Source organism: Balaenoptera physalus (genome assembly GCF_965194825.1).
Source record: "Balaenoptera physalus genome assembly, chromosome: 3".
Classification (NCBI taxonomy): Eukaryota; Metazoa; Chordata; class Mammalia; order Artiodactyla; family Balaenopteridae; genus Balaenoptera; species Balaenoptera physalus.
The window spans coordinates 75,789,776-75,814,704 of record NC_138890.1 but is presented as its reverse complement, the minus strand read 5'-3'; the positions used below and the strand labels follow the sequence as shown (position 1 = coordinate 75,814,704).

General features: G+C 41.5%; 1 protein-coding gene across 2 annotated transcripts in view; it reads left to right on the top strand.

Annotated features, from left to right (window-relative positions):
* PRDM6 (PR/SET domain 6) overlaps positions 1 to 23,789 on the top strand; it is a 100,824-nt gene extending 77,035 nt beyond the window's left edge. The window contains exons 6-8 of one of the 2 annotated variants that reach the window (XM_082457869.1): positions 5,138 to 5,480; positions 13,992 to 14,168; positions 20,848 to 23,789. In XM_082457869.1, the coding sequence (XP_082313995.1) occupies positions 5,138 to 5,480; positions 13,992 to 14,168; positions 20,848 to 20,962 (635 nt within the window). In that variant the 3' untranslated portion in view covers positions 20,963 to 23,789. The remainder of the gene's footprint in view (positions 1 to 5,137; positions 5,481 to 13,991; positions 14,169 to 20,847) is intronic. The other variant, XM_082457870.1, reaches the window with a different exon arrangement.
* The last annotated feature ends 1,140 nt before the right edge of the window (positions 23,790 to 24,929 follow it).

Genomic DNA, 24,929 nt, shown 5'->3' with positions numbered 1-24,929 from the left:
AAACCCTTTTTTGGCTAGCCATTACTCTTATAATCAATCCCTGGTTCTTTAATATGATAGCCCATGGGCTACATATAGTTTCCAGAAATGTTTTGTATGGCTCACATAGTGTTTTGCAAAATTCGAATTCAAACATCTTTACGCTGGCCATGCCCTATTTAGTTTGCTGAAGACCCCACCATCCTCTGTTGTGTTAACCTGCCTCCCAGCACTTATTTCTGCTATGTGCCCTGCCGCCATGGGCATTGGGAATTGTGCTGCCTTCTTCTCCAGCCTCAGCTACAGCCCATCTCTGCCTCATTCTCTGGCCACATGAGTCTGCTTTCCATTCCTTCCATGCCCTGAGCTCCTCACCTCAGCATGTCATGCAGACTCAGTGGCACAGCTGCCAACGTGTCATCTCCTCTCATCACCTTTTTCCTCCCTTTGCACCTGTCTGATGCTGTGTACCCTTCAGGACTCACATTCAAGGTCACTGCCTCAGGGAAGCCATCATTCCCACCCTAAGTTTAGCCATCCCTGTTAGACATTTTCTTGGCCTCCTTTCTTCTCTGTCATAGCACTTATTACACTTGTAGCAACTGTATATCGTCAATTCTAAAATTCATATATTTTTCACATTTTAATCTTTCTGAACCTGGTAAGTGTGTTATAATGATCAGTGACTTACAATTAACGGTGTGGCTTGCAATCAATGGAATTTTAGATTTGATGAAACCGAGTAAATATTCACCTGTAAGGACATCTGTATAATATCTGTCTCTGTCACTACAGTTTACGTGGCCTGAGAGCCGGGGCTGTGGCTCTCTTGTTCCCCTGTATTCTCAGTGCCAGCCATGTCAGGCTTGTCACTCATGCTCTGTAAGCACTTGTGGACTGAATGAATGGATGAGGGTGTAAAGTAGGACTTTGTTGTATAGATCCTGCATTGCATTCTCTCAGGGGTTTAATTTTGCAGGATTTGATGCGTTCATGTTCTTTCCTGACTAAATCCTTTAGGGCTTTGAAAGTTTGCCCTCTTTCCCTTAACCTTTGTCTTATAGACCGAAGAGATTTTACTTGCTCACTATGTCTTCATGTAGAAACCCCTTCATCCTTTTGGGGAATTGCCTTAGTCGTTTCTGGGCCTTTTGCAGTGGTCTGGACTGTCATGGCTTGGGATAACATAGTGTTTTCCGATTCATTTCTTTTCATCTTATAATTCCCTGTGTTTTGTTAATACTTTTGTTTGTTGGGCAAGTCAGACTGGTATTAGGAAGAATGATCCTCTGTGTCCTTTTAAGTCCTGCTTAAAAAAGTGTGCTTTGTATCTAGACCTCTAGGGTCCTGTGGAAGTGTGCAGGAGCTCTGCAGGACAGCTTCGAGAGCAAATATGGTTGCTTTCATGAAACTTATCCATTCCTAGCCTTACTTTTTTTATTTCCTCTCTAAATTATATGCTCATTTCATTCAGCGGGATTGAATTTATTCACAAGTACAAGAAAAGATCATGCCAAAAGCAGAATATAGAGTGCAGGTGTTGCTTCTATATCTTGAAAGCATAGTATGTTTGTTTTGAGGTGTCCCATAGGATGAAATAAGACAGAGAGTAACCATCCCAACTCTTATTACCTAAATGCTATTATTATCATTAACTCAGATCCCGTTTATCCCAAATCATTACACAACCTGGTATAAACTTTTCTTTATTACTATTTTGACATTGATTATTAAACTTAGAAAAATCCATTGGCCCACACATTCTTTTGTTTAATAGAAAGGTGGTGCGGCCTTAACAATTTTTCAAAATGAATTTATTGGGTTACTTTCTAGGAGCGTAAGCGAGAAGTCAGCATTTATAATCTATACTTAGAGTATTATTTGTATGATTTCCCCCAGAGGCATCATATTCCTCTTTCCAGCAGTGAGCTTCTGGCTGCTTTTCCTGCTCTCTTGCATGTTGATGACATCTTCATTCCACAGTCTCCGCACCCCGCCTTCCTTCCTGCTAGTCTGGCCTTCCCAATCCGCAAGAGCTTAGTGTTGCCTGAAGACTTGCGGGTTTCCCTGTGCTTTGTCTCTTCCGGATTAGTTATAAACAGGCTAAATAAGATGAATTTTACCCTAATCTCTGACAATGCTGCTGTTTTCTTTTTTTTATTAAGAAAGAGCCAAAACATAAAACATTTCTCCTTTTCTTTCAGTATGTATTTTAAAAGTCACAGTCTGTGTACAAAGATTTTTTTGAGAGTCTGAAATGTGTGCACACATTTCATATTGGTTATACACTTTTGTCCCAGAAGTTGAAATTATACATAAATTTTATATGTGAAATATATACATAAATATGTCTATGCATGTGTATATAGGTGCATATATAACATGTTTATGCATGGGTATATATATACACACACACACACAGAACTCTGTACTAGCTGTAAAATGTCCTTTTTTTTTTTGCAACACAGCTATTGAGCAGACACAGAATAGGAGTGTGGTCAGAAAAAAGTGCCTTGGAAATCAGAAAGCTAAAGCTTCCAACTTAGCGGTATCCTTAACCGAATGTATGACCATGGGCAAATTATTAGACCTGCTTGGTCTGTAGCATTTTTTTCCTTCTTTCTTTTTTTGGTAATAAGAGAGGGTAGGATTAGATCAGTGGTTCTCATCTCTGATTGTGTATTAGAAGTACTTGGGGAATTTTTAAAAAATTCAGACGCCTAGGCCCTACCAAGAGATTCTGGTATCTAAAAAAAAATCTCCCCTGTGAGTCTAATATGCATTCAGGGTAAAGAACTGCCAACTAGACAAACTCTAGGCTCTCCCCTGGTCTGTGAGTCTCTTGTTTTATTTCTCCTTCCTAAGACAGGATGGGCCAGGCCAACAGAACCCTGTAGGATGAGCTATTCCTTTTGCTGGATTCATCAAATACATGTGATTATGTAGAACACTCAGAGATGAAGAGTCCTTAGTGGCGACCCATTAACCTCCACACGTGGTGTCTACCTGTCCACTCAAGCGTGGAGCCTCCTGGCGGTCACGGTCCCCTACCACTCTCTTTTTATAGTTGAGGACGCCTGAGTCTTTGTGCTTCGTAGGACTCTCAGAGATGGTCCGTGTCGGACGAATGAGAGCTCCCAGTTCATGTATTTCCTCCACGTGGCCTTGAACTAGTGGCCAACAGCCATAGTTTACTTCCCATCACTAACCTTTTTGCCAGTCATCCTTTTTAAACTTTTTGGTCTCTAATTTCCTTCTCTTGACCACCCTGTAACCTTTCATCTCTGTGATCTCTGAAATACCAAGAAATACATTTTATTGACAGAGTGGTTACTTAAAAAAAGAATAACAGTTTTTAAGCATATTAGGTTCTAATTACCTCTGAACCTGTGGGTTGACCAGTGAATACATGATATATATTATTAACACAAGCACAACTTAAAAAAAAGAAAGAAAGAAAAATTTCAAGTATATTAGGGTTCCCTCCTCAAAAATGTTTCTTTTAATTCTTTCCCCACTCCCACTGCCACCACCCATGCTTGAATCCATCTCCCTTCATTCCAGACTCTTCTTCTAGAATAAGAATGGTGGCTGTTGTTGATGGTAGGCCCTGTGATGAGTACTTTCAGTATCTCATTTAAACCTCATGAAAGGGGGTTTAAAGATAAGGAAGCCAGGGCTCCTAGAGCTCAACATCTACCGAGTGGCAACCATAGCATTTACAAGCAGCTGTCTATGCATTATCGCACCCAATCCTTCCAGTAACCACTTTACATTTTACCAAGGACTAAATTGTGGATTCAGATGTTCTATATTTGCCCACAGTCACAAAGGTATTACAGTCAGCCTTCTGTATGCAAGGGTCTGCATCCGCAGATTCAACCAACCACAGATGGAAAATATTTGGGAAAAAAATTCCAGAAAGTGCCACAAAGCAAAACTTGAATTTGCTGCATGCTGGCAACTATTTACATAGCATTTACGTGGTATTAGGTATTATAACTGATCTAGAGATGATTTAAAGTATCCGGCAAGATATGAGTAGATTATATGCAAATACCGTGCCATTTTATACAGGGGACTTGAGCATCTACAGATTTTGGTATCTGCGAGGGTCCTAGAACCAACCCCCATTGGATACCAAGGGACAGCTGTGAATAGTGGAGTTTAAATTTAGGCCATCTCGACCGCTAAGCCATGGTGCTATTATTGTTAAGATGATTACTTCCATTGTCCTCATTTTACAGATGAGGAGACAAAGGCACAGGGAGATTGCATAACTTGCCTAAGGTCACCAAGCTGATAAAAGGCAGAGTCAGGATTTGAACATAGATCTTTCTGATTCCAAAGCCCAAGTGTCAAGCACCACGCTCCAAGATTGCACACTCTGTCGCCTCCCACTCTTACCTTACACACCGCACCCTGTCTGTGCATCGTGCCTCACTCGGGCCCTTCCTGAACACTGATTCTTTTCTTGCTGTTCCTCTGGTCAGAAACGGTCAGTGTCTATTTCTTAGGCCTGAAGTCTTCTGTTTATTTATTTGGACATTAAAGGCCCTCTGAGATCTGCTCCCCGAAAGCCCAAGCTGTGCTCGGTCAGCTCGATTCCCGTGCCATCCCACCAGCGTGCCAGACTTCTGTCTCCAGGCGTCTTTCATAGGGTCGCCTTCATCTCTTCAGCCAGTTTTTCTTGAAAACCTGTTTTGTGCTGACAGGGTTGGATGGAAGGCCTGAAATCCTGAAGGCCTGAATCTACCTTCTCTGCTCAAGGCCACCCTCTCTGGGGAGCCCCACCTTTCTCTCCCTGTCTCTTGCTGTACTTCCCGTCTGAGAACCCCCAAATCTAGGCTGCAGCGTGGAGCCTCGTTATGGAGTCATTTTATCTCAAGTCATAAGTGAGCTCTGTGAGGGCAAAGACCATGTATGAAAAATCTCAAGCAGAAAATAGGTACTTAATAAATATAGGCATTGAATGAGTTCATTTGTGGTAATTGTGCTTGCCCCCTTAAATCAAATTGTCTGCTCTATGTCCATTCTGAGTCCAGAAAAACCAATTTTTAAACTGTTGACTTATAGGAATTTTTTAGAAGTGTGTGTTATCATGCTTATTTGAAGGGCTAATAAAACTGATCTTCTCAACCCCTTGCTGTTCTCCCAGTAAATGTCCCCTCGACGGTCATGGAAGCCATGTGCAGACAGGACCCCCTGCAGCCCTTCAACAAGAGCAGCAAACTCTCCCCTGCCGCCCAGCAGCGCTCCGTCGTCTTCCCACAGACTCCGTGCGGCAGGAACTTCTCCCTCCTGGATAAGTCTGGGCCCATGGAATCAGGATTTAATCAAATCAACGTGAAAAACCAGCGAGTCCTTGCAAGCCCGACCTCCACCAGCCAGCTGCACTCGGAGTTCAGTGACTGGCATCTTTGGAAGTGCGGGCAGTGCTTTAAGACTTTCACACAGAGGATCCTGTTACAGATGCACGTGTGCACACAGAACCCCGACAGGTAACCCCACCTCTCGTTGCTCGCCGGCTGTGTTTGCTTCTGAGACTCACTGCTTGCCTTCCTGTCGCCTCCTCCAGTCACACCTCGGGGAAAACTCTGTGATCAGAGGTCTGCATTCTGGAAGGTCAGAGAGTAATGTTGGGCCCCTCTTTGGCTTTATTGTGTAGAAGGGCTGCATGAACAGTGGCTGCAGAAAGGGATCTGCTGTCGCTTTCCAAACAGCTCTGCCCAGGTCTGACGGGAGGCAAAATAGAAGGCACATTGATGAATATCATAGATGGAAAAATGAGGTCAGGATAATTAGAATCCTCTCTGTCTTCCAAAGATAATATAGCTGGCCGCTCTGCTGCTGTTCAGTCGTCTCAGGGTTCACCTCCAGTGTGCCGTGGGTATGAACTTAATTAAGTACTAAGAGGTAATGAATTGGAATTTTTTGCTTAGTACTATTTTTCTTCAGAGCATGCAAACCCATAAATCCTGCAAAGCTGTCAAAAGGAAATACCTACTCTGCTAGTGATGTGGAGGAAAACAGATGCCACTTATTCAATAAACTAATATCCACACAGAAGAAAAATGTTGACTAGATACCTCAGAGTCAAAGTTGCTTTGAAAGTTTGTCAATAAAGAATTTTATGGCCATGAACTGAGGATGAAATTTAGCTGAACAAGTGAATTAAAATTTCAGGTACTCTGACGAGTGGCACAGTAGATATAATGGAACTATTATTTATGAATCAAAACTGGTTTATTCGACAGTCTTGATAGCTGGGAGTGCAAAAGAGAAAAATCAAATTAATTCAGTAAGAAAGGACAGTGTTTTATCTCCCCTTCACATCTTATGAAAATTTGATTAAACCCCAAATATCTAAGAATATTTTGAATATAAAAGCAGAAAGTAAATTTTGGAAGTAGGATAGGAGACTCGAAAGCAGGACTCCGGAATTATTTTCTTAATTTGGCCACCGATGATTAACCTTAAGCCACTCAGCTCTCCTTGCCTTATGATACACACCCAACTCTCCCCTCCCAGCTCTGCAGGATACGACAGTGTACCCGAACCCAAGCAGGCAGGGAGGATAGAAGTGTGGTGGAGAGGGGGTGAATCTTTTCAGAAATAATAATGATCCATTTTAGGGTACATGTGCACATTTACATGTGTATGTATTTTTATTTGTGCCATTCTAGAAACCACTTGCTTGGCATCAAGCATTGCTGTGACTGACTGATGTTGGAGCATTTGTATTACAGCTGTTAAGGCGGCTGTGTCTTTATAATCTTTTACCTTCAATAGGAGAGCCCCCTGGTGAAAATATCCACAGACTTCTGCATATCTTAGTACTACTGGCTTTAGAGGGGACACAAAAGTTTTGAAAATGTTTTCCTTAGTCCAACAGGGTTTTTTTTTTAAAGTCTGCCTTCCTTGCAAGTATACAGATAGCCTCAAGATACATCTATTCAGAGTTTGCAAAGCATTTTATTTTTTTAAATATAAAAATGCATTAAAATCTTGTTATTATAAACTTGCTTTTTGAATTGAATGAGTTTAGGTGTATGGATCTGTTATATGCACAGGTTCATTGTGGTCGTAATAACTGAACATACAAGGTAAGATGAAATGATAGTTGAAAGTTTCTGGATACAGGAACTGAAAGCTTAGCTTTGGGTATGATACAGTTTTCATGCTGAATGTCATATAAAACAATGAAAATATGTCTTGGTAAATAGAAAGTTAGCAAAACAGACTGTTTTTTCTGACGCCAGTTACGCTTTGAAAACCCTATGTGGATTATGGTTTAAGTCCCTGTGAAGTCTGTTCTGTCAAATAAGAGTGTCAGAATTTGTAAAGCATCTATGTAATCTGTCAGAAAAGTGCCCTACAAATTAGAAAACTTACATGTACAAAATAGACTTCCACGAGAGACTGTTAGGTCATCGCTGATTCCAAGCTAATCTAGAGTTACTGGCAAAAATCCAAGTGGCTTGAGACTCCCATCCAGTGTGAGACCCTGGTGGGCTTATTTGATGCAGATGCCCAGGTGTCGTTTGGCCAGGTTCCCAGATGAGGTGAAATAATGTGCTTGATATTCAGGTAGATCACCAGGGTGGAAATCAAATTATTAAAGCAGTGGGTTCCTACTTCTCTCTTCCCTGTGCTTTGTTGGTGAAGACTTGAGAGGTGGTATGATTCACCATCATTCATGAATAAGTTAAAACTAAGAATTATGAGCTCAAAGAATTAGTCCCTTTATAGGCAAAGTAAGAAAGTACAATGTTTCTTACTAGTAATGGGGAGATGCTTGAATTACTCCATCACATCGGAGATGATTATTGGAGATAAGGGAAATAGAGATGCCCAGTCTCTTTGACCCACTAGTTTCATTGAGATACATAATTTCATTGAGATACATAATTTGCTTTCAGCATATAGGTTCTGTATGGTGTTCTAGAACCTAGCATGCTCTCCTGGTACCGGCAAGTTTTGAAGTAGAAGATACTCTCCCTAATTCTTAACCACACAGGTGAATTGCTAAAGAGGAGAAATATGCAGAACTAAAATGGAACATCAATTTGTGCACGGTTGTGAAATTCGGAGTCTTTCCTCTTATTTTCCATGTGGAGACTTACAACTGCTGAATATACATATTTTCTTTAGTGATTGACTCCATAAATTAGGTGGCTTTTAGTCTTTGGCAGTTTGTGCCCATTCAGCCATATACAGTGAAAAAGCTTAGAACCTGCCAGTGAGAAACCATTTCCCTTCTATTTGAAAAACTCAAACGTTTTATTTTGATAGGAAAATCTTGCTAGAACTAGAGGCAAGAAAGGGAGACACAGAAGACAAAGTCAGAAAGTAAACAGGTTAGAGTTTCAAACACGTCCAAATTTGAAACAGGCCCCCAAATCTTAGGTCCAAAAGATTTTTCACTCAACACACTGAATATTTGGCCATGAAACCCAAGACATTTGAACCTTCATGAAAGAGACTGTGTGTGTCTTTATTTGTGAGCTTTTGCATGTGAGGGACCATCAGTGAGTCTATGCCTCGATATAAAGGAAGGAGGTCCGAGGATACCCGGGGCTGTCAGCATTACCATTTTTCACTACCGTGTTATTTACATTGAACGCAGAAAAAAATTCCGTTTGACCTTTCATAGTAGGAATTAGCATTCAAGATAAAAATACACCCGTATGAGGGCCCAGCAGCCACAGAATTGTTATTTCTTTATTTTATTCTGTTAATATTAAACATACAAAACCAAAAGTCTCTTCTTCTTTTTTCTCAAGCTACTGACTTTTTCTTTCCTGAGTGAATTCAAAGGGAAGAAGCTGTCGGAATCTAGATCTAGACTAAGGACGAGGGACTTAGGGACCTCATAAACATTTGAGGTTTGGCATAAGCTTATTACCTGGGCCAGGGCAGCTTGACTGACTTGTGCCTGAAACAGGAATTAGAAATCCCTTTTCTCTTCTGTTTTTCCACTACAGAAAGTTTCAACAGTCCCATTTGGGGGCAGGGGGAATCCAGAAAGGGGTAAGCAATGCCTTCAATCATAGTGGATTATTTTCTGATTAATATGTTCTCTTTTATTTTCTGCAGAATGTCTTTTTTAGTGCTTATCTTTATTTTGCATCCTTTTCCTTACTTTCTGATTGTGCTACCTGGGGAAAGTTTGCCTTTAGCCTCCTGGGCATACTGTCAGCCGTTCACATTTATGTTTTGAGTATCCTTGTTTATAATTGGGTGTGGTGGTACCAGAGGGGAAGATAACTCTAGAAGGAGCTGTTTGGTGGGCGGAGCCTGGAGATAATCCATCACCATAATAGTTTCTTTGGAATGTGTCAGTGTTCTCGTGTTCCACTGTTTCCCCCTCCCCCAAGTGTGAAGGTTACCTTCTTTCCATGCTCTCCCAGGGTTTCGGCTCCATACTTAAGCCACTTTCCTGAAATCTTTTTCTCCTTACATAGAGCTTAGTTCTTTTCTCACTCCACACAGCTAGCAGTGACCTAAGTAGCGCCCCGTATGAAGTCCTGGGCGATGTGCACTTGGGCCTGACTGACGGGGAGCAAGGAGACATTCCTTGCTTGTTGTTCAGTTGTGGGCCCAACTGAACAACTTTTGTCCTGGAGGCTTTCATGCCATGAAAAAAAAAATCAAAGAAGGATTAATAATATTTTAAACCAAACCACACTTAATTTTGTTAAATGTTTCATCCTTTTCCTATGTGTGCAACAAACCAATTACAGACTCAAAGTAAATGAATTGCACATTTTACTGGAGTCATCTTTAGCAGAGGAGCCGCCAGTTGCAGAGAATGCCAGGGGACATACAAAATTGTCTTGCTGCTTTCTTTTTGCTTAAAAATCTACCGGCATTGATATACGCTAACTAAATCGACCCAGGCTTTGTCTGTTTTTTAAATATTTCATTGTTGAGGACAGAGCACATTCTAGTTTTTCATGAAGCTTGATATTTCTGTGTTGGAACAAGCCACACAAGGCTATTTAAATTTAAATTAATCAAAGTTAAGTAAAATAATACTTCAGTTTCTCAGTCACCCTAGCCGCATTTCCAGTGCTCAGTAGCTGCTTGTGGCTAGTGGTTCCCGTATTGGATAGCGTAGATATAGAACACTTCCGTCATTGACAGCACTGCTGGATGTCTCAAGTAGTGTTAAAAAAACAACAACAACAAAAAAAAACCGCCAAAAGCTTTTACTGGTTACGAAATGTTATCTCTTTGTGAAGAATGCTCATTGCATTTGTTTTGAGAATAATAAAATGCTGTGTGTGTATGATGACTTGGAAAGAATCAAAGTGCTTTAGAAAGGAGAGTCCCGTTTAGCTGCTGAGTGACATGAGAGCCTACAAAGAGTGAAGCTGAACACAGCACTTGACTATGCCAGTCCTCCTGGGCTGCTTCTGGTATGACACATCAAAGGGAGCAGAACTTGGGATTTGAAACTGATTGTATCCAAAAGTTTAATAAATTAAGGCTTACTTTTTAATTTTTTTTGGTCGATGATGATATTTTCTTTTCTTTTCTTTTTTTCACTTTTGTATCCCTTTAGTATTTGTAGAACTTTTCAAACCCCACCCTTTATTCTATGAGTCTTTTTTTTAATATCCAATTTTTAAAGGTTACACTCCATTTACAGTTATTACAAAATATTGGCTCTGTTCCCCGTGTTGTACAATGCATCCTGGAGCCTATCTCACACCCAGTAGTTTGTACCTGCCACTCCCCCACCACGGTATTGCCCCTTTGACCAGACCTTGAAAAGTTAATGGGAATGTTAGTCATCACAGTAAAAAGCTGAGTAATGGCAACTGATTCTGTGCCCCCAAAGCCCTTTAGCTGTAATCTGAGAGGTGAGGAGTCAGGGTGTGCTACTAAAAGCATCCATACAGAGTCTTAAATCCTGTGGTCAGTTGTCCCAAAAGAAGTTGTGATGTCTGAGGTTCTATGGTGATGATGATGATTTCTAAGTAAGCCCTGCTCTTGGGCTTGAAGATTTCATTCTGTCCTGAATGTATTCCTATGCCCTTAGATGAACTCTAGGATACAATTAATGTTAAAATTACTTTTTGATCATTTCCTTTTATTCATTTTTAGGAAATATTGAAAATCTAGGGAAAGCAGCATCTTGTCTGTATTTTCTGAGGGCTAACTTTCCATATATTTCTAGGCTGAGAGAGAGCATCTGTTAACACAGTGGCAAATAGAGTACACATTTTAGTTCTAAATTCTACATGAAATCAGTTTCTGCAATGGTGAATATGACCATATGCTCTAAAATCTTACTCTTTAAGGTACCAGACTTAAAGGGATATCACTTTGTTTTTTGAGATCAACTAAAGTTGGGTCCTATATTTTGGTACTAGATTTTCTTCTTGCTCTGAATTCTCAACTGTTTACCAAGTAAGTTTAAATGGTCTATATTATAGTTAGCATGACTAGACACACAAAACCGTGGAAAGCTCTCCCTGCAGGGCATTGGCTGGTACACACGATGGAGGAGGGAGGTCGCATCGTCAATGCTGTCTACTGTGAGGCCGTGTCTTGGACAGATCCTTAGGTGGCACGTGTTTGTTGATTATCTGAAAGCAGGAGCAGAACATGATGGGATGCGAGAGGGCATCTAGTTCAGTCCATCCTGCTTACCAGAGAGATGAGGAGATGGAGAGTCAGGGACGTTGGGCGACTTGTCAATTCCCACAGCTGATTGGGGTCAGAGGCTGAAGCAGAACTCACCTCTCCCATCTCACCCATTCGAGGCTGTTCCATTCAGTCAGCTGAATTCTGCAAAGTTTTAAAAGCTGTGCCGTAGGTCATGGGATACCTAGCGAATACCGCTCAGGCTGGTACTGGCCAAGGTGATTTTTTATAATCTGATTTGCCTTTCATTGGTGTTACCTTGATATAAGAATTCAGCATAAGCCTCTCTGTGGTCATCTCTTCTGTGTGTAAATCTTTGCCACCTTGACTATTAGCATAAAAAGGATGGAATGACTTCTGACTATAGGAAATAAATCACCCCAACTTTTGACAGCAGAGTTAGAAAAAAAAAAGATTAATTGGTTTTATTTAGTGGCTTATTGTTTATTGTGATAGCTATTAAAAATAGATAACCAGAGGCTAATAAATGTTAATGGTCCTTCACTATTAGAAAAATCAATTGTCAGTGGATATAGCATATATTAATATATTATTTTGTTTATAATCTTCAATACATTTAAAAAATTCACCCCTGAGAGAATGATTTCTTGAGGACCCCTTTAAGGTTAATGGTTACTACAAAGAATAAATTTGGCAAAAGGATATTTTCATCTACATATGATTTTAATGGCTTCAAAGCTTTATTTCATGATTGTAATAGAATGCATGTGCAATTTGTCAAGTTTGATAAAGTCCTTACCAAGGACTCTTATATATTTCTTTGAAACTTGTTTGAGAGCAGTTAGATAGATTTCTAAATGTAAGTAATTAAAATTGTATAGTATTGAGTTATTGACCAATCCCAGACTATTAATCAAGCTAAAAAATTCTACAATCAGTGCTCAGTGCGCTGAAGCCTGGTAAAATAATCGTATTTGTGTTCAGTGAGGCAAGTAGCCACAATTAAGCACTTCACTTGACAAATGAGAGGGTACACTTTATTTTGCACGTAATTGAATTGTTGTACATGCTCGGTCACCATTGTTTCCTAGCCCTTCATTTTGGTTTCTGGTCATTGGAGCTTATGCATTTGCTAAAGGTAGAGCAATTAAGTCTGCTTTTGTCATTGGCTTTCTAAACGCAGCCAGAAATGTCTGAGCCACAAACCAAGGCTTCCTGAGCACTGTTGATATCGCTCATGACAGATTATTAATTTTCTCAAGAAAAATTTTGATAAACAAATTAGAGCCCTGTCAAGGAATGATATGAAATAGCCTCGAATAGGGAAAACTCCCCAGGTTTTATATCACTCACCAGATTCTGCTTAAGTAAGCAGAAGAACTTCTGTAGAGAGGACAGCATTTTAATTTATTTTATGAAAACCAAAAATTGATTTCCTTCTCATGAGCTGAAAAGAATGCGCTCTGATAATCTTGCTAATTATCAGGTATTTGTCACAACTTCCTTCCATTTGCTTTTGCATCCCAGTACTCCTCCTGCAAACATAGTGACATCCTGTCATTTCTGTGCTGCTATAAATCATTGCTTGCTACCAGATTAAACTGGGGAGCCGAAGTTCACGAAAAAAGACCCAGTGGATAAATATGAGTTTAGGTTGGGGCGGGGAGAGAGTAAGTAGAAGTCAGGATTTCTTTTACAAAGAAACAAATCTGGGTACACGCCTGTGTTGGTCTGTGCACTATCAGACAACCCCAAGTTGGGGATGTGCTATAGACAGACCCCAGGACAGTCTAGTATCTATTGAAACACACATGCAGCTTGCTGACTTGCCTGCATCTTTACCTGGGACTTAGAATAAGGTCCAGTCACCCTAGAGTGACCTTGGCATCAAGAGCTTATTTCCTTGGAGGACAGTTTATCCTCACTTTTCTGAACTGACAGAGATTATAACATCTGCTTTCCCTGAGAGGATTATTGTAAAGATTAAACTAGATAATTGATGTTAAAGCCCTTTGAAAAGTTAAAGGGCCACAGAATTACGAGAGACAATTACATATCTTCTCTTGTACTATTCTGCTTCATCAAGTCTGTACTCTCAACGCTCCAATATTTGCCCGGGGGTGGCTCAAAACAAGAAATAGGAGTTCTTGAAATGGTATGGCTAATACCGGAAAGGAATATTCTTTGGGGAATATGAACGGGTCTCATCAGCTCTGTTAATTTTGTTCGTGTGGCAACACGTATAGTAATGAGAACCTAGCAGCCCCAGCGCTATGCTTTGTTCCAGAAACTGAGAGAACGTCACCAAAACGTTTTGGCCCTTGCCTCATGATGCTGACGTCTACTGACTGACATGGAACGTAATGACCAGGCAGTGTCTTCGTTTGTTTCAGACCATACCAATGCGGCCACTGCTCCCAGTCCTTTTCCCAGCCTTCAGAACTGAGGAACCACGTGGTCACTCACTCCAGTGACCGGCCTTTCAAATGTGGCTACTGTGGTCGTGCCTTTGCCGGGGCCACCACGCTCAACAACCACATCCGAACCCACACTGGAGAAAAGCCCTTCAAGTAAGTAGCGGCTCGCACTGTACCCCTTCTCTCTCTGAGCCTTTCCCGAGAGCCGGCAGACAAGGTGGCCCCAGCACTGCCTGGCTCAGCCCGCTGGTGGAGAAAGCTGTTTAGAAAGTCAGCGTCCAGGCTGCAGAAGGGCCCCGCTTGTTTAGTGGTCGATGCTGGGAAAATGAAGTCAGGAAATGTATACACTGATCCTGGGTTGAGCTGTGCAACCTTGGACGTGAGACGTTCTTCGTGGTCTGTTTTCTCACCAGTAAAATCAGGAAGTAGGAGTAAGTAATTTTAAGATTCTTTCTGGTTTCTGAGGGTCTGTGCTTCTAGAATTTGAGCTAGGAGGCATGCAGAATGCCATCTCTGGCCATCAGCAAGCAAGTCCCCTGACCATCAGCAAGGTGGCCACAGTCGAGGACAGCTGAATGAATCGTCTCTTGGGAAATGTGAACCCTTTAGGATTCTGATGAACGATTTCCTCCTCTTTTATATTTGTTAAGGGGGGGTTGAATCTATTATAGCAGCCAATTGGTAGCTTTTCAGCGTGCCCTTCGGATCTCAGACTTATCATGTTAATGAAAAAAAGAAAAACCAAACCAAACATGGGGCATGTCTGAGTCCTTGAGGATTCAGGGAATGTGGAAAGAGAACGGAATTCCAAGGGCTTTGGCAAGGTAAGGGCACCTGAGCGAGAGACTATGTTTTCTAGATACAGCACAGTCATGAAAACGGTGGACATCTGAATCCTGCAAGATGGTCTATTCATTCACTCGCTCACTCATTCATTCATTCATGTATATATGTGTTCATTCATTCAGCAAATATTTATTGAACATCTTCTTTTGTACTAGGCACCCTGCTAGACACAAGAGATATAAAGGTGAATAAAACTCAGCCCCCTAGTCTTTGAAGACCTCATAGTTTATGGGGAAGCCCAATTAATAAGCAAGTATTACCACATAGGGTGAAGGGTGCAAAAGTGAAAAACAATAAGGCATGTATGTACAGTGTTTCGGGGTAGCACGGAAGTGGAGTAATCAATGCTATCTGGAGAAGATGATGTTTAAGATGTGTTTTGAAAGATGAGTAGGAGTTTTCCAGACATACAAAGGAAAGGAGGCTTTCTGGTAGCCCATGTGGGACATGGAAAGGCTTGGGAGGGTGAGCCAGCTTGTGTGAGTGGTTGGTCATCTCAGAGCAGATTTTACTATCTGTGTGATAGACTCTTTTTTGTTCAACCCTCTTATATCTCTCTTTCTTCATTTGCCATAATGACTTTCCTTGATTAAGGAGGAACAAGAAAAGGGCATGGACAACAGCCTATTTACCTTCTGTAGGACAAGATCAAGCAAGAAAGGAAATGATTCAGGCAGTAGGAGATGAATCCCCTTTCTTGGTCTCAGCCAAGGAGTCTTCCCAGAGTCTCATTACCCATGCTTTTCCCTCTGGACCTGCTGGCGTAGCATGCAGTTGCCATGGTGCTCAGCCTGAGGCTGGGCTCAGCTTGGGGTGGCAGAGTCCTGCTGGTCTGGGCCCTGCCTGCCTCGGTGTCTGCCAGGTGAGGGAGAGGCTCACAAAAGGCTGTCGTCTTTACCCACCTCCCCATGAATTAGTTACCTTTATTCATTATTCTTAACTGTTTTCCATTGTGGTTTAATTTATGATATTAACTAATAATGAAAAGTTTTAATTTTTGTCTGTGTACACAGGTGGGGCTTATTTACTGCATAAAGGCATCTGGCTGAGGGCACTGGATGGGGTCTAAAAATCCAGCCTGCACTAGGCCAGCCAAGCTGTGCCCTCTGGGGCTGCCATAGCCCCAAGGGGCCCTTTTTCTAAATCCACCCTTAAGGGCCGGGTAGGTTAGCACAGTCCTCGAGTTCCCTATGGCAGGTGTCTGTGTCTGCACAGTGGGCTTTGTCATTTCCCCCAGGCCCTCGGGGGTTCACAGATTCTGCTTTCACCACTGTTCTAGATGTAGAAGATGGCAATGGCACATTCCCTGTGCCTTTGAGCAAGAGAGCTCTTCAAAATCAGAGATGCAGGAGGACTGACAATCCTCCTGGCCCCTTATATTAGAGAGGGTAGCCAGATGGATACAGTGCCAGGAATCAGATTGATTTTTATCTTGTTGCTGTGTAAATAGATTTTAGTAATTAATTGAAGAGGTTTCAGGGTCAGAATGGGAAATAGATTTCTATTAATGTTAAGGTGTTACTTAAGTATAACCTCGTTGACTCCAGTCAGTTTTTTTTCTTTAACATCCTGTTTTTGTCCTGTTTCCAATAGAGGTGCCATTTTAACTTAATTTTAATTCAATAGATTAATATTTGAAGGGCTTTGGTACTTGCATGTTTTTCCTTTCTCAAAGTATTTTTGGGGACCATAACCTAATTTCATCTGGAAAAACAAAAAAGGAAACACCAGAGTTGGTTGGATTAGATTCACTGCGCCTGTTTTAGTTCCTCCTGCTTCTTCTCATATTAAGATAGCCATATGCTGTAGGGTTTGTTTTTTTAATTTATCAAATGTTAAACATATTGCCAGGGGAGAACTGAGTGTACGCTTATTTTATAAGTGCAAGATTTAAACGTCTTCTAGGAAATGGAAAGCTAAATCCTTCAGTGTATACAAGCAGATCATTCAGGATTGAACTACCCCAAGGGAATTTTGGGAATCTTCCAACCATAGCTCATGGATATCCATCCCATGGACATTTGTAAATATTATGAGGATATCCTTTTACAAGCCTATAAAACAAACATTCAAAAAAAGTTTGTTGCAGATTAGTCAATAAAATGGATTTTGCCACAATGGTTAATTTTACTACTTCAACTAATGGGTATTGGCTGAAACAATGTTGCAAAGAAAGAAAAGAATCTTGTAAAGATACACAACCCATGCCCCAAATGGCTCAGTCCCCACATTGTCCTACCCACCCAGGGCCTGGGATGCCTTCGCAAGATTCTTAGGGCCCAGGCCACAACAGGGGAAAGTCTTTTCTAGCTTCTAAAATCTTCTGCTGAAAAGTGATTTTTCAAGACAGATCAAGATTATTGCCATACAAGAAGCCTGGAGAAGATTTGGCAGTAAGAGATGAGAGTTTCACTCCAGGCTTTGTCTCACAATCTGATTGGCTGAAATGCCACTGAAAGACTCCATCCCCCATGCTCTAGGTAGATCATGGGTTTGTCAGCAGCTAACCTAGGCTGTGGATGCAGAATTTATAAGGTGAAGGAGATCATAGGAAAAGCACATATGAAAGGATCATATTGAAGTTTGTACTTTCCGTTTGTACTGTGAGACTGGAAGTTGTGGAGAACAAGGAACAAAATCAAGACATCATTTCATCTCACAGCAATTGCCAAGCACTTTATTGAAAAGAGGAAAGAAGGAAGGAGGGAAGGAAGGAAGTTGTCAGTCTCAAACTTACTCTTTACAGTGAGAACCCCTCCTCCTTCTCTGTTACTAAACATAATCTCTCAAGATCTCAGAGAGGCTGCTCTGCCCAGGGTCCATGTGAGCTGCTTGATGCCTGGGCCCTGCGCCTGGGAAGACCAGGACTTTCCATAGGAGAGTTTCTTTTCTTCCTCTTCATTAGAAGCAGGGGAAATACCACTAAGTTTTTGCCTTAAGTGAAGACAGTTTGGCTTAGTATAAAAAATAATCAAAGGATATTCCAAAGAGCATCTGATATTTTAACAAGATCTAGGCAAAATCAAAGCAAACCAAAAAAACACATCAGTAAAATGCATTAAGCACATCATACGTACGAAGCAATTTGGTTTAATTCAGGAAATATTTGGTGACAGGCTATAGAGGACCAGAAAGAAAGCTTCCTGTAGGTTTTCTGTGAACAGAACTTGACATCATTTTGCACATCTGTCAGTTTCAGATGACAATTGTTAAGCTCCCTCTGTACCTATAAGCCAGTCAACTATCACATTAAGTAAAGAATGATCTCAAATCTAAAAGGAACTCAAGTCTAATTAAGGTGCCCACACTGGCAGAAAGTTGGGGAATTTCTCTTTGCTGCGATATTTGGATGGCTTTCCACTTCACTGTTCCTGCAATGTTTCCTTAAAGGCTGTGACGTCAGCACTGAGAAGAAGACCCTGGGTGCCAGAGCAGTTTTAGTCTCCTGGATCATTACCCGCATCTTTCTTTCCTTCTTATTCTGCTAAACCACATGAAATCCAGGCTTGGAGGTGCCCATGGCCAGTCACTTGGCTGGGATTGTAGTTCAGGGTTAATTCAGTGCCAACACAGCCGAAGTCCAACTCTGACCTGCCAGAACCTAAGTATTTGCATTGAGTCTGTCCTTCTGATGTGTTCCATTAAGCCATGTAAATGATTTGTGAAGGGATTTTTGTTCTGAAATTAAAGATGATGAACATAAAACTGAGGCTCTCCCCTTATTTAAAAATATTTTTATGTCAAGTTCTCTTTACATCCTTAATTATACAAATTACATTCTTATAATTACCAACACACATAGGTGTTATTTCTAGTAGCCCACTTTCTTCAAGAAGGGGAAATTCCTAGGAACAGGATCCAAGTTAAGGTAATTTTCTACACATCTGCATGTGTTTTTACTCACAGTTGGTGAGCAGATGGCCCTAGAGATGATTTTTCAGCGATGATCTCAGGAGAGCCCTATAGACTTAGTACATTTCCTGACTATGACAACACATGGTTCCATGAGTGTAAATATCTGTGAGGCAGTTAGGCAAACACAGGAGAAAAATGTTAACTCCCCTCTTACTGTCTCTGCCCAATCTGGGTGTTTAATATTACATGTAGACATACACATTTGCCTTATACGAAGCACTACACTTCCCACTTCTGAATTCTTTATATTCTGATACACAAGATCAAAGGTGCAAAAACATGACCTATGTAACTAGTCTTAACTTATAATTTTTGAAACTATTCTGCTGTCGTTGAAATTGATTCTAGAGCTTCAAAATTTTAAAAAAGGAATATAATAATTTGAAAGTTTGTCAAGCAGTGAAAGGTAGTATATTTTGACACACTAATCTAGGAACTAATCAGTTTTCTAATAAACAATCAGCAATTCACTAGCATGTCATCAGCACTTCAGGAGCTCTGGAGAGGGGATGAGCTGCCCATGGATGTTAATGAATACACCAAAAATCATTAGCTGATCAATACTTCTGAGTTATTTTCATTGAGCTGATAGGTCTGATACATTAAAGCTGACATTATACATTTGTCAAGATCACAGTGCAGTTTTTAACAGTGGAACAGGCTGCTAAAAATATCCCCTGAAAGACAATGAGAGAAACACAACTGCCTCATGCTGACACGTTCAGCTGGTGCAGGAGCCCTGAAAAATCCAAGCGTGATAGTCAAGCTCCAGCCTCCCAACGGTAAAACATATGCAAGACTCCCTAGTAGGGATAGATGTGTTTTATTTTTATAGGTAATTATTTCCCTGGCAAGGCACTTTGTATAATTTACTCAAAAGGAAAAAGACAAGGCTGCCTACCGGGTAGTGGGGCACGTGGCATCTGATTGGGCGTGTGCGGATTTTCTTCTGATGGCTTTACCGCAGCCCTACTAGTGCAGGGACCTGAGACCGAAGGTTGCACTATTTAAAAGAAGAACAACTGTCTGCAGCTCTCCTGAATATCTTTTCCTTTTAAGGTTTCAGGAGAGGACATTAGGGGGAGCGCTGAGGTGGCTGCCGCGCCCTGATGGGTGCTTGGCCAGTGCTCCAGGCGGCCCAGACAAGTGGAATAGTGACAGGGAAGCCACTGTCCGTGCCCAGCCTGCTGCAGCAATGTGCGTGTGTGCGTGTGTGTGTGTGTGTTTTGAAGGTTGTGTAGCCATCAAGCTAGTCGGTGTGTGTTACAGGGAAGATGGCTTAGGCCCAGGGTCTCTAGGTTAGCATTTTTTTTTAAGTTAAGGAGAGGAGGAGATATTCCTGAAGTGCGATGCCAGTTTTCTCCTTATCAGACACACCAACCCTTAATTACGGCCCACGTGTACATTCTTCCTGCTGTACCTTGTAGAGGTGAATTTGAAGCACACAAAACATTGGTTGATTTCGGGTTTTTCTGAGTCCCCTATCCCAATGCAAACATTTTTTAACCCTAACTTTGGTGGAGCTGTGATACTCTAGCTTTTGCCCCAAAGCAGTCACCCACACCCACCCGCCACAGTCACTGAAAACAAATGCACTGCTTCTTCCAGTTTCCGAATTCAAAGACGATGGCTCTCTGGCTGCTGTGCTGAGGGGAGTAGAAGTCCCGATTTTAAATTAGCAGCAGGTGAAATTCTATTTGTCATCAATTTCTCTTTGGGGTTACGGAGCAGAAAACTGCAGACAAGCTGCTGCTTTGATGGCTCACTCCTAAAAATCTCTTTTTGTTCTTCATCTATTTGAACTGACAGTGATCAGAGCTGCAGCAGGACAGGGCTCTCTGGAGAAATCACCTTCCCTCTGCCTATTGACAGATCCCTCTGTTCTGCGTCAGCCGGGCTTTGTCCCATCACAGGCATCCAGGCCTTGGAAGGAGCCACCAATTAAACCTCTTGAGCCGGTAAAATCTGAAGCCACTTTGGAGTGTCTGTTCTGATTAGGCAGGATGAGAGGAAGTCCATCAACCTGCAGGCCCCGCTCCCTGGTCTCAATTTTCTCTCTTGCCTCCACCAGGTGCGAGAGGTGTGAGAGGAGCTTCACGCAGGCCACCCAGCTGAGCCGACACCAGCGGATGCCCAATGAGTGCAAGCCAATAACCGAGAGCCCAGAATCAATCGAAGTGGATTAACTGATTGACTGGTTGGAATTAAACTTCAAGGAAAGTCATGATTAAATGTCACGGACACTTAAGCAAAACCAAAGATTTCCTCTGAGCAACTTTCAATCAGTCCCGGAAAACCAAAAGCAGTAATAAAATAAGTAAGATGTTAAGAGATATTGATCCTGGCGTGGAAGTCAGACCAGGAGAGAGATTATTTATTTATGACTAGGGATGAGACTCATTTCAGTGGACAACTCACCTGGGATGGCTCACATTTCCAGTCCCACCGTGTATTTGCTTTGTTTCTAAAAAGCTTTTTTAAACTGTTATTTAATACCAAAGGGAGGAATCAGATGGCTTCTTCTGCCCACAGTTGTGACTAAGAATGCACAGGGACTTGTTTCTCGTTGCACCTTTTTTAGTAGCATGATTCAAGGGGACCCGTTGTACAGCCCCTCTTCCTGCTGTTTCAGTCTGGCCTGGCCTGCCTCAGGCCGCCCAGCAGGGCCCACAGATTCGGGAGCCAGAGCCTGCGCTGAGTCCGGGCCATCTTCAGCCCCACGGCTGCTCCATTTCTGTGCTTTCCACACTTAACTATTTCTCATGCACTTTTCTCACGGCTCCTTCCTTCCGTCCAGCAGCCTGGTCTTGATGCAGAAGAGCCTGGAAGTGGAAGAAGATGGTTTAAAAAATTCAAGGGGAAAAAAAAAAAACGGGGACTTACTGTGTCCTGTCAAGATTTCAAAAACATTTAAAATGTACGGAGCTTCATAATACAGTATATTGTTCTGAAGCAGCTAGTGAGAAAGTTTTGTTTTCAATAACATTTTAGCTTAAAAAAAAAAAAAACAAACACGAAAATAAAGTTCTTCAGTATGAGGCTGAATATAAGGTATTAGGCTTCCAGTAATTTTTTGTTGTGTCTATGAAAGTGTTGAATATGTGAGCAAAAACAGTGCCAAGCCCCACTGTCAAGACCATTCTAGGCACTTTCATCTTCCTTCCTCGTACCTCCAGGGGAAGCCTGGGAGGCCCTCCTGAGTGTGGGGCATTTCTGCAAAAATAGGTGAAAATAGCCCAGACAAGGAAACCTTGAGAGGAGGGGCCACAGAGAGGTTGTGGTTAGAAAAGACTGCCCTGAACAGCTAATTTTGTCAAGAGGAGTTACCTTCTCATCCCCTCTGGCCCTTGATAATATTCTTATTTCAACACTGATCCACTGAAAGAGAAAGGAGTATGTACATAGTTTCACTGATCTTTGATTGAGTGCCAGGAAAATGGGTGTCACTTCAGCTACCCTTTGGGCAATTCAGCAATGGTGCTCAATCAAATTGTGTCGCATTCCACACAATAATCCCACATCAGGAAGAACTGACGGCTCTTGCATATTAGCCGGTAACTCCCAGCAGCATCACGAAGACCGAGTCTACCTTGATGGCCGGTGTAAATCTGAACAGTTTAGAGCACTTACCAGCAGCCATCTCTTGTTTGTAGATTTCTTGGTCACCTGATAGCAGGACACAGCCCTTTAAGGAACTCCTTGTCTTTTTAGCCTTGCCATTGTCTTCTCTTAGCAAAAATGTGAGACACGTAACTGAACTGGCCGCTGAAAGGCAAGGATAGCTGTGGTTTGGTTTAATCTACCGTCATGTATTTTGTTCTCAGAAATCTTCCTCTTCTTTTCATTTCACTTCCTCATCCCTTAGCACCCATCTGCCACATTTAAAATGGAGTGAAACGGGGCCTCACTAACTGTGTTTGTAACTTATTTATATATGTCTCAAAATAATGTCTCACAGAGGAATCTGGCTAATTCTGACCTCCGTTGCCCAATCTGAAGTCGTTCGGATTTTCCCCCATTTCTTGCTGTCTCCTTGTCATGGAAGCAGTAAGCAATCTGTGCTGCTGTGTAACTGTTTCTGATGGAAAATATTTTCTTTGGTAGATTGGAATGTGTTGTGCTTTTATAGTTTCTTGCCCTAAGTGATAGAGACGTTTGACAAAAGTGTGAGCCATTGGGAAGGGTGGAAAGAATATGTAGCTGCAAAAATCTGCCCAAGAAGGGTGGAAAGAATATGTAGCTGCCCAAATCTGCAAGAAAGTGACAGACTGGCTACACAGATGAGCAAGCTGCTGCATTTATTCAAGTTGAAACATTTGGTTGTACTTTTTCAAAATGATAAGGGACTCATCTGTATGTTTCTAATACTGTTTTCAGTGAGAAAAACCAGTTCTGCCTTTTGCCTCATTTCACAGTTTTACGCAGCGCATCCCACCCTGTGCTCGTGAGCTCCCACGCGAGTATGAGAAGCCTTCACTCCTCCCTTGATACCCCGCGTGGGCAGAGTCTCCAGAACAATGGTCTCTACCACTCTGGTGGCTTTGCCAGCTGATCACAAAGTCCCACTTAATATGGCGGTAACCTCTATACTGAAAGATTCTTCTAGTCTTCTGCTCATTTAAGTCCCTTTTTCTCCTTTATTTGTAAGGGAAACTTTTAGCATGTCTTTTCTACCAAATTTGGTCTGAAAATATTTGCTACTGAACAAATAGAAAATTGGGGACATTCAAAATTTTCACATTGCTGAGCCATTGCTGACTTATAGCAGACCGGCCTTGGCCATAAGTCTACTTGTAAGATAGGCCTATACCTGCCAATTGACTTGGAGCCCTGAAGCAGGTACCGCCATCGCTTGGGTCCCAAATGCTCTTAATTGAAGCTGGAGGCGGGGGGGCGGTTCTCCTTAAAACCTCCCAACAATTGCTTTAGCCTTTTCTATTTAAAATTGACAGATATTTCCTAGGGACACTGCAAATGGGTGGTAAACACTGCAGTCATCAAGATCTGTCAGTTTTCTTTATTAGCAACTTCCTAATTAATCATGGTATAAAAAGAGAAAAAGAAAAACTCTGAGTCATTGAGGAGAGGGGAGGATATCTAAGATGAGAAAGGGAGACTCTAAGAGCTGAATCAGTCTTTGGCTTTTGGAGCAATCCTTTTTTGCCCCTTTCTATCAGTGGGGACTGATTTTTTTTTTTTTTTTTTCCCAGAATAAGACATGCCATCCTAGCACATGCCAGTTTGTCTAGCTAAGAGCCTAAGCTAATGGGGGTGATTCCAGGTGGGTGTGCAGACATCATATTTCTAGCAAAATCTCAGTAACTTTAGGTAAAGCTGAATATTTTCCCCAGGAAATGTGCATAAATATTTTTAAGATAAGCTTTGCATTTTGGTTGTCTTTATCTTTTAAAATGACTTTTTTTTGGAAGAGATATGCTTTTATAGAGTTGTGTGGATAGCTAAAACTATAAAACTAAATCTTGTGTAATTTATATAATTTGATTCAATTAGTAAATATTTATTGAACGTCCATTCAAGTGTAGCCTTATGGGGGAAAACTGTGTATAATAGAGAAGGCTTATGGTACACTAGTGTCCTCACAGGACTTACAATTTATCGGATTGTACTTTGGGAAAAGTTCATTCTAGTCGAGATAAACAAAGATTTACTAACATTTACCAACTCATCAAATTTTTTTTGTCAATTGATTGGTTCATTGTTTCATTCAAGTATTTATTGAACTCTTATTTTGTATAAAGACCCCATTTTAGGTGTTCACGGTAAGGAGTTTTACTTAATTGAATATTGGTGAGAAAATAATATTCTCCTCCTAAGCGTCTGGCTAATAGCATGGGCCTTTTAGGCCTTTAGACCATTGTCTCAGTGAAGTTACAGAGATTGCTACAACTAGGAGAATCAGAGAGATGTAAACTCAGCTGGGGACCAGAAGGTAGCAAATTTCAAAACAAATTAAGATACACAACTTGGATGTCTTTGGCTGATCAACCCGGCTGTTGGTTCTTAGCAACAATCTCAAGATACCAGGATTAGGGTCTGGGTCTTAAGATTTTTATGACCCTATTCCAGTGATAAGGTAACAAATGGGGACAGGGCTGGAGTTACTCAGGGCAGGAGCTCTGCAGACCCTGTGTG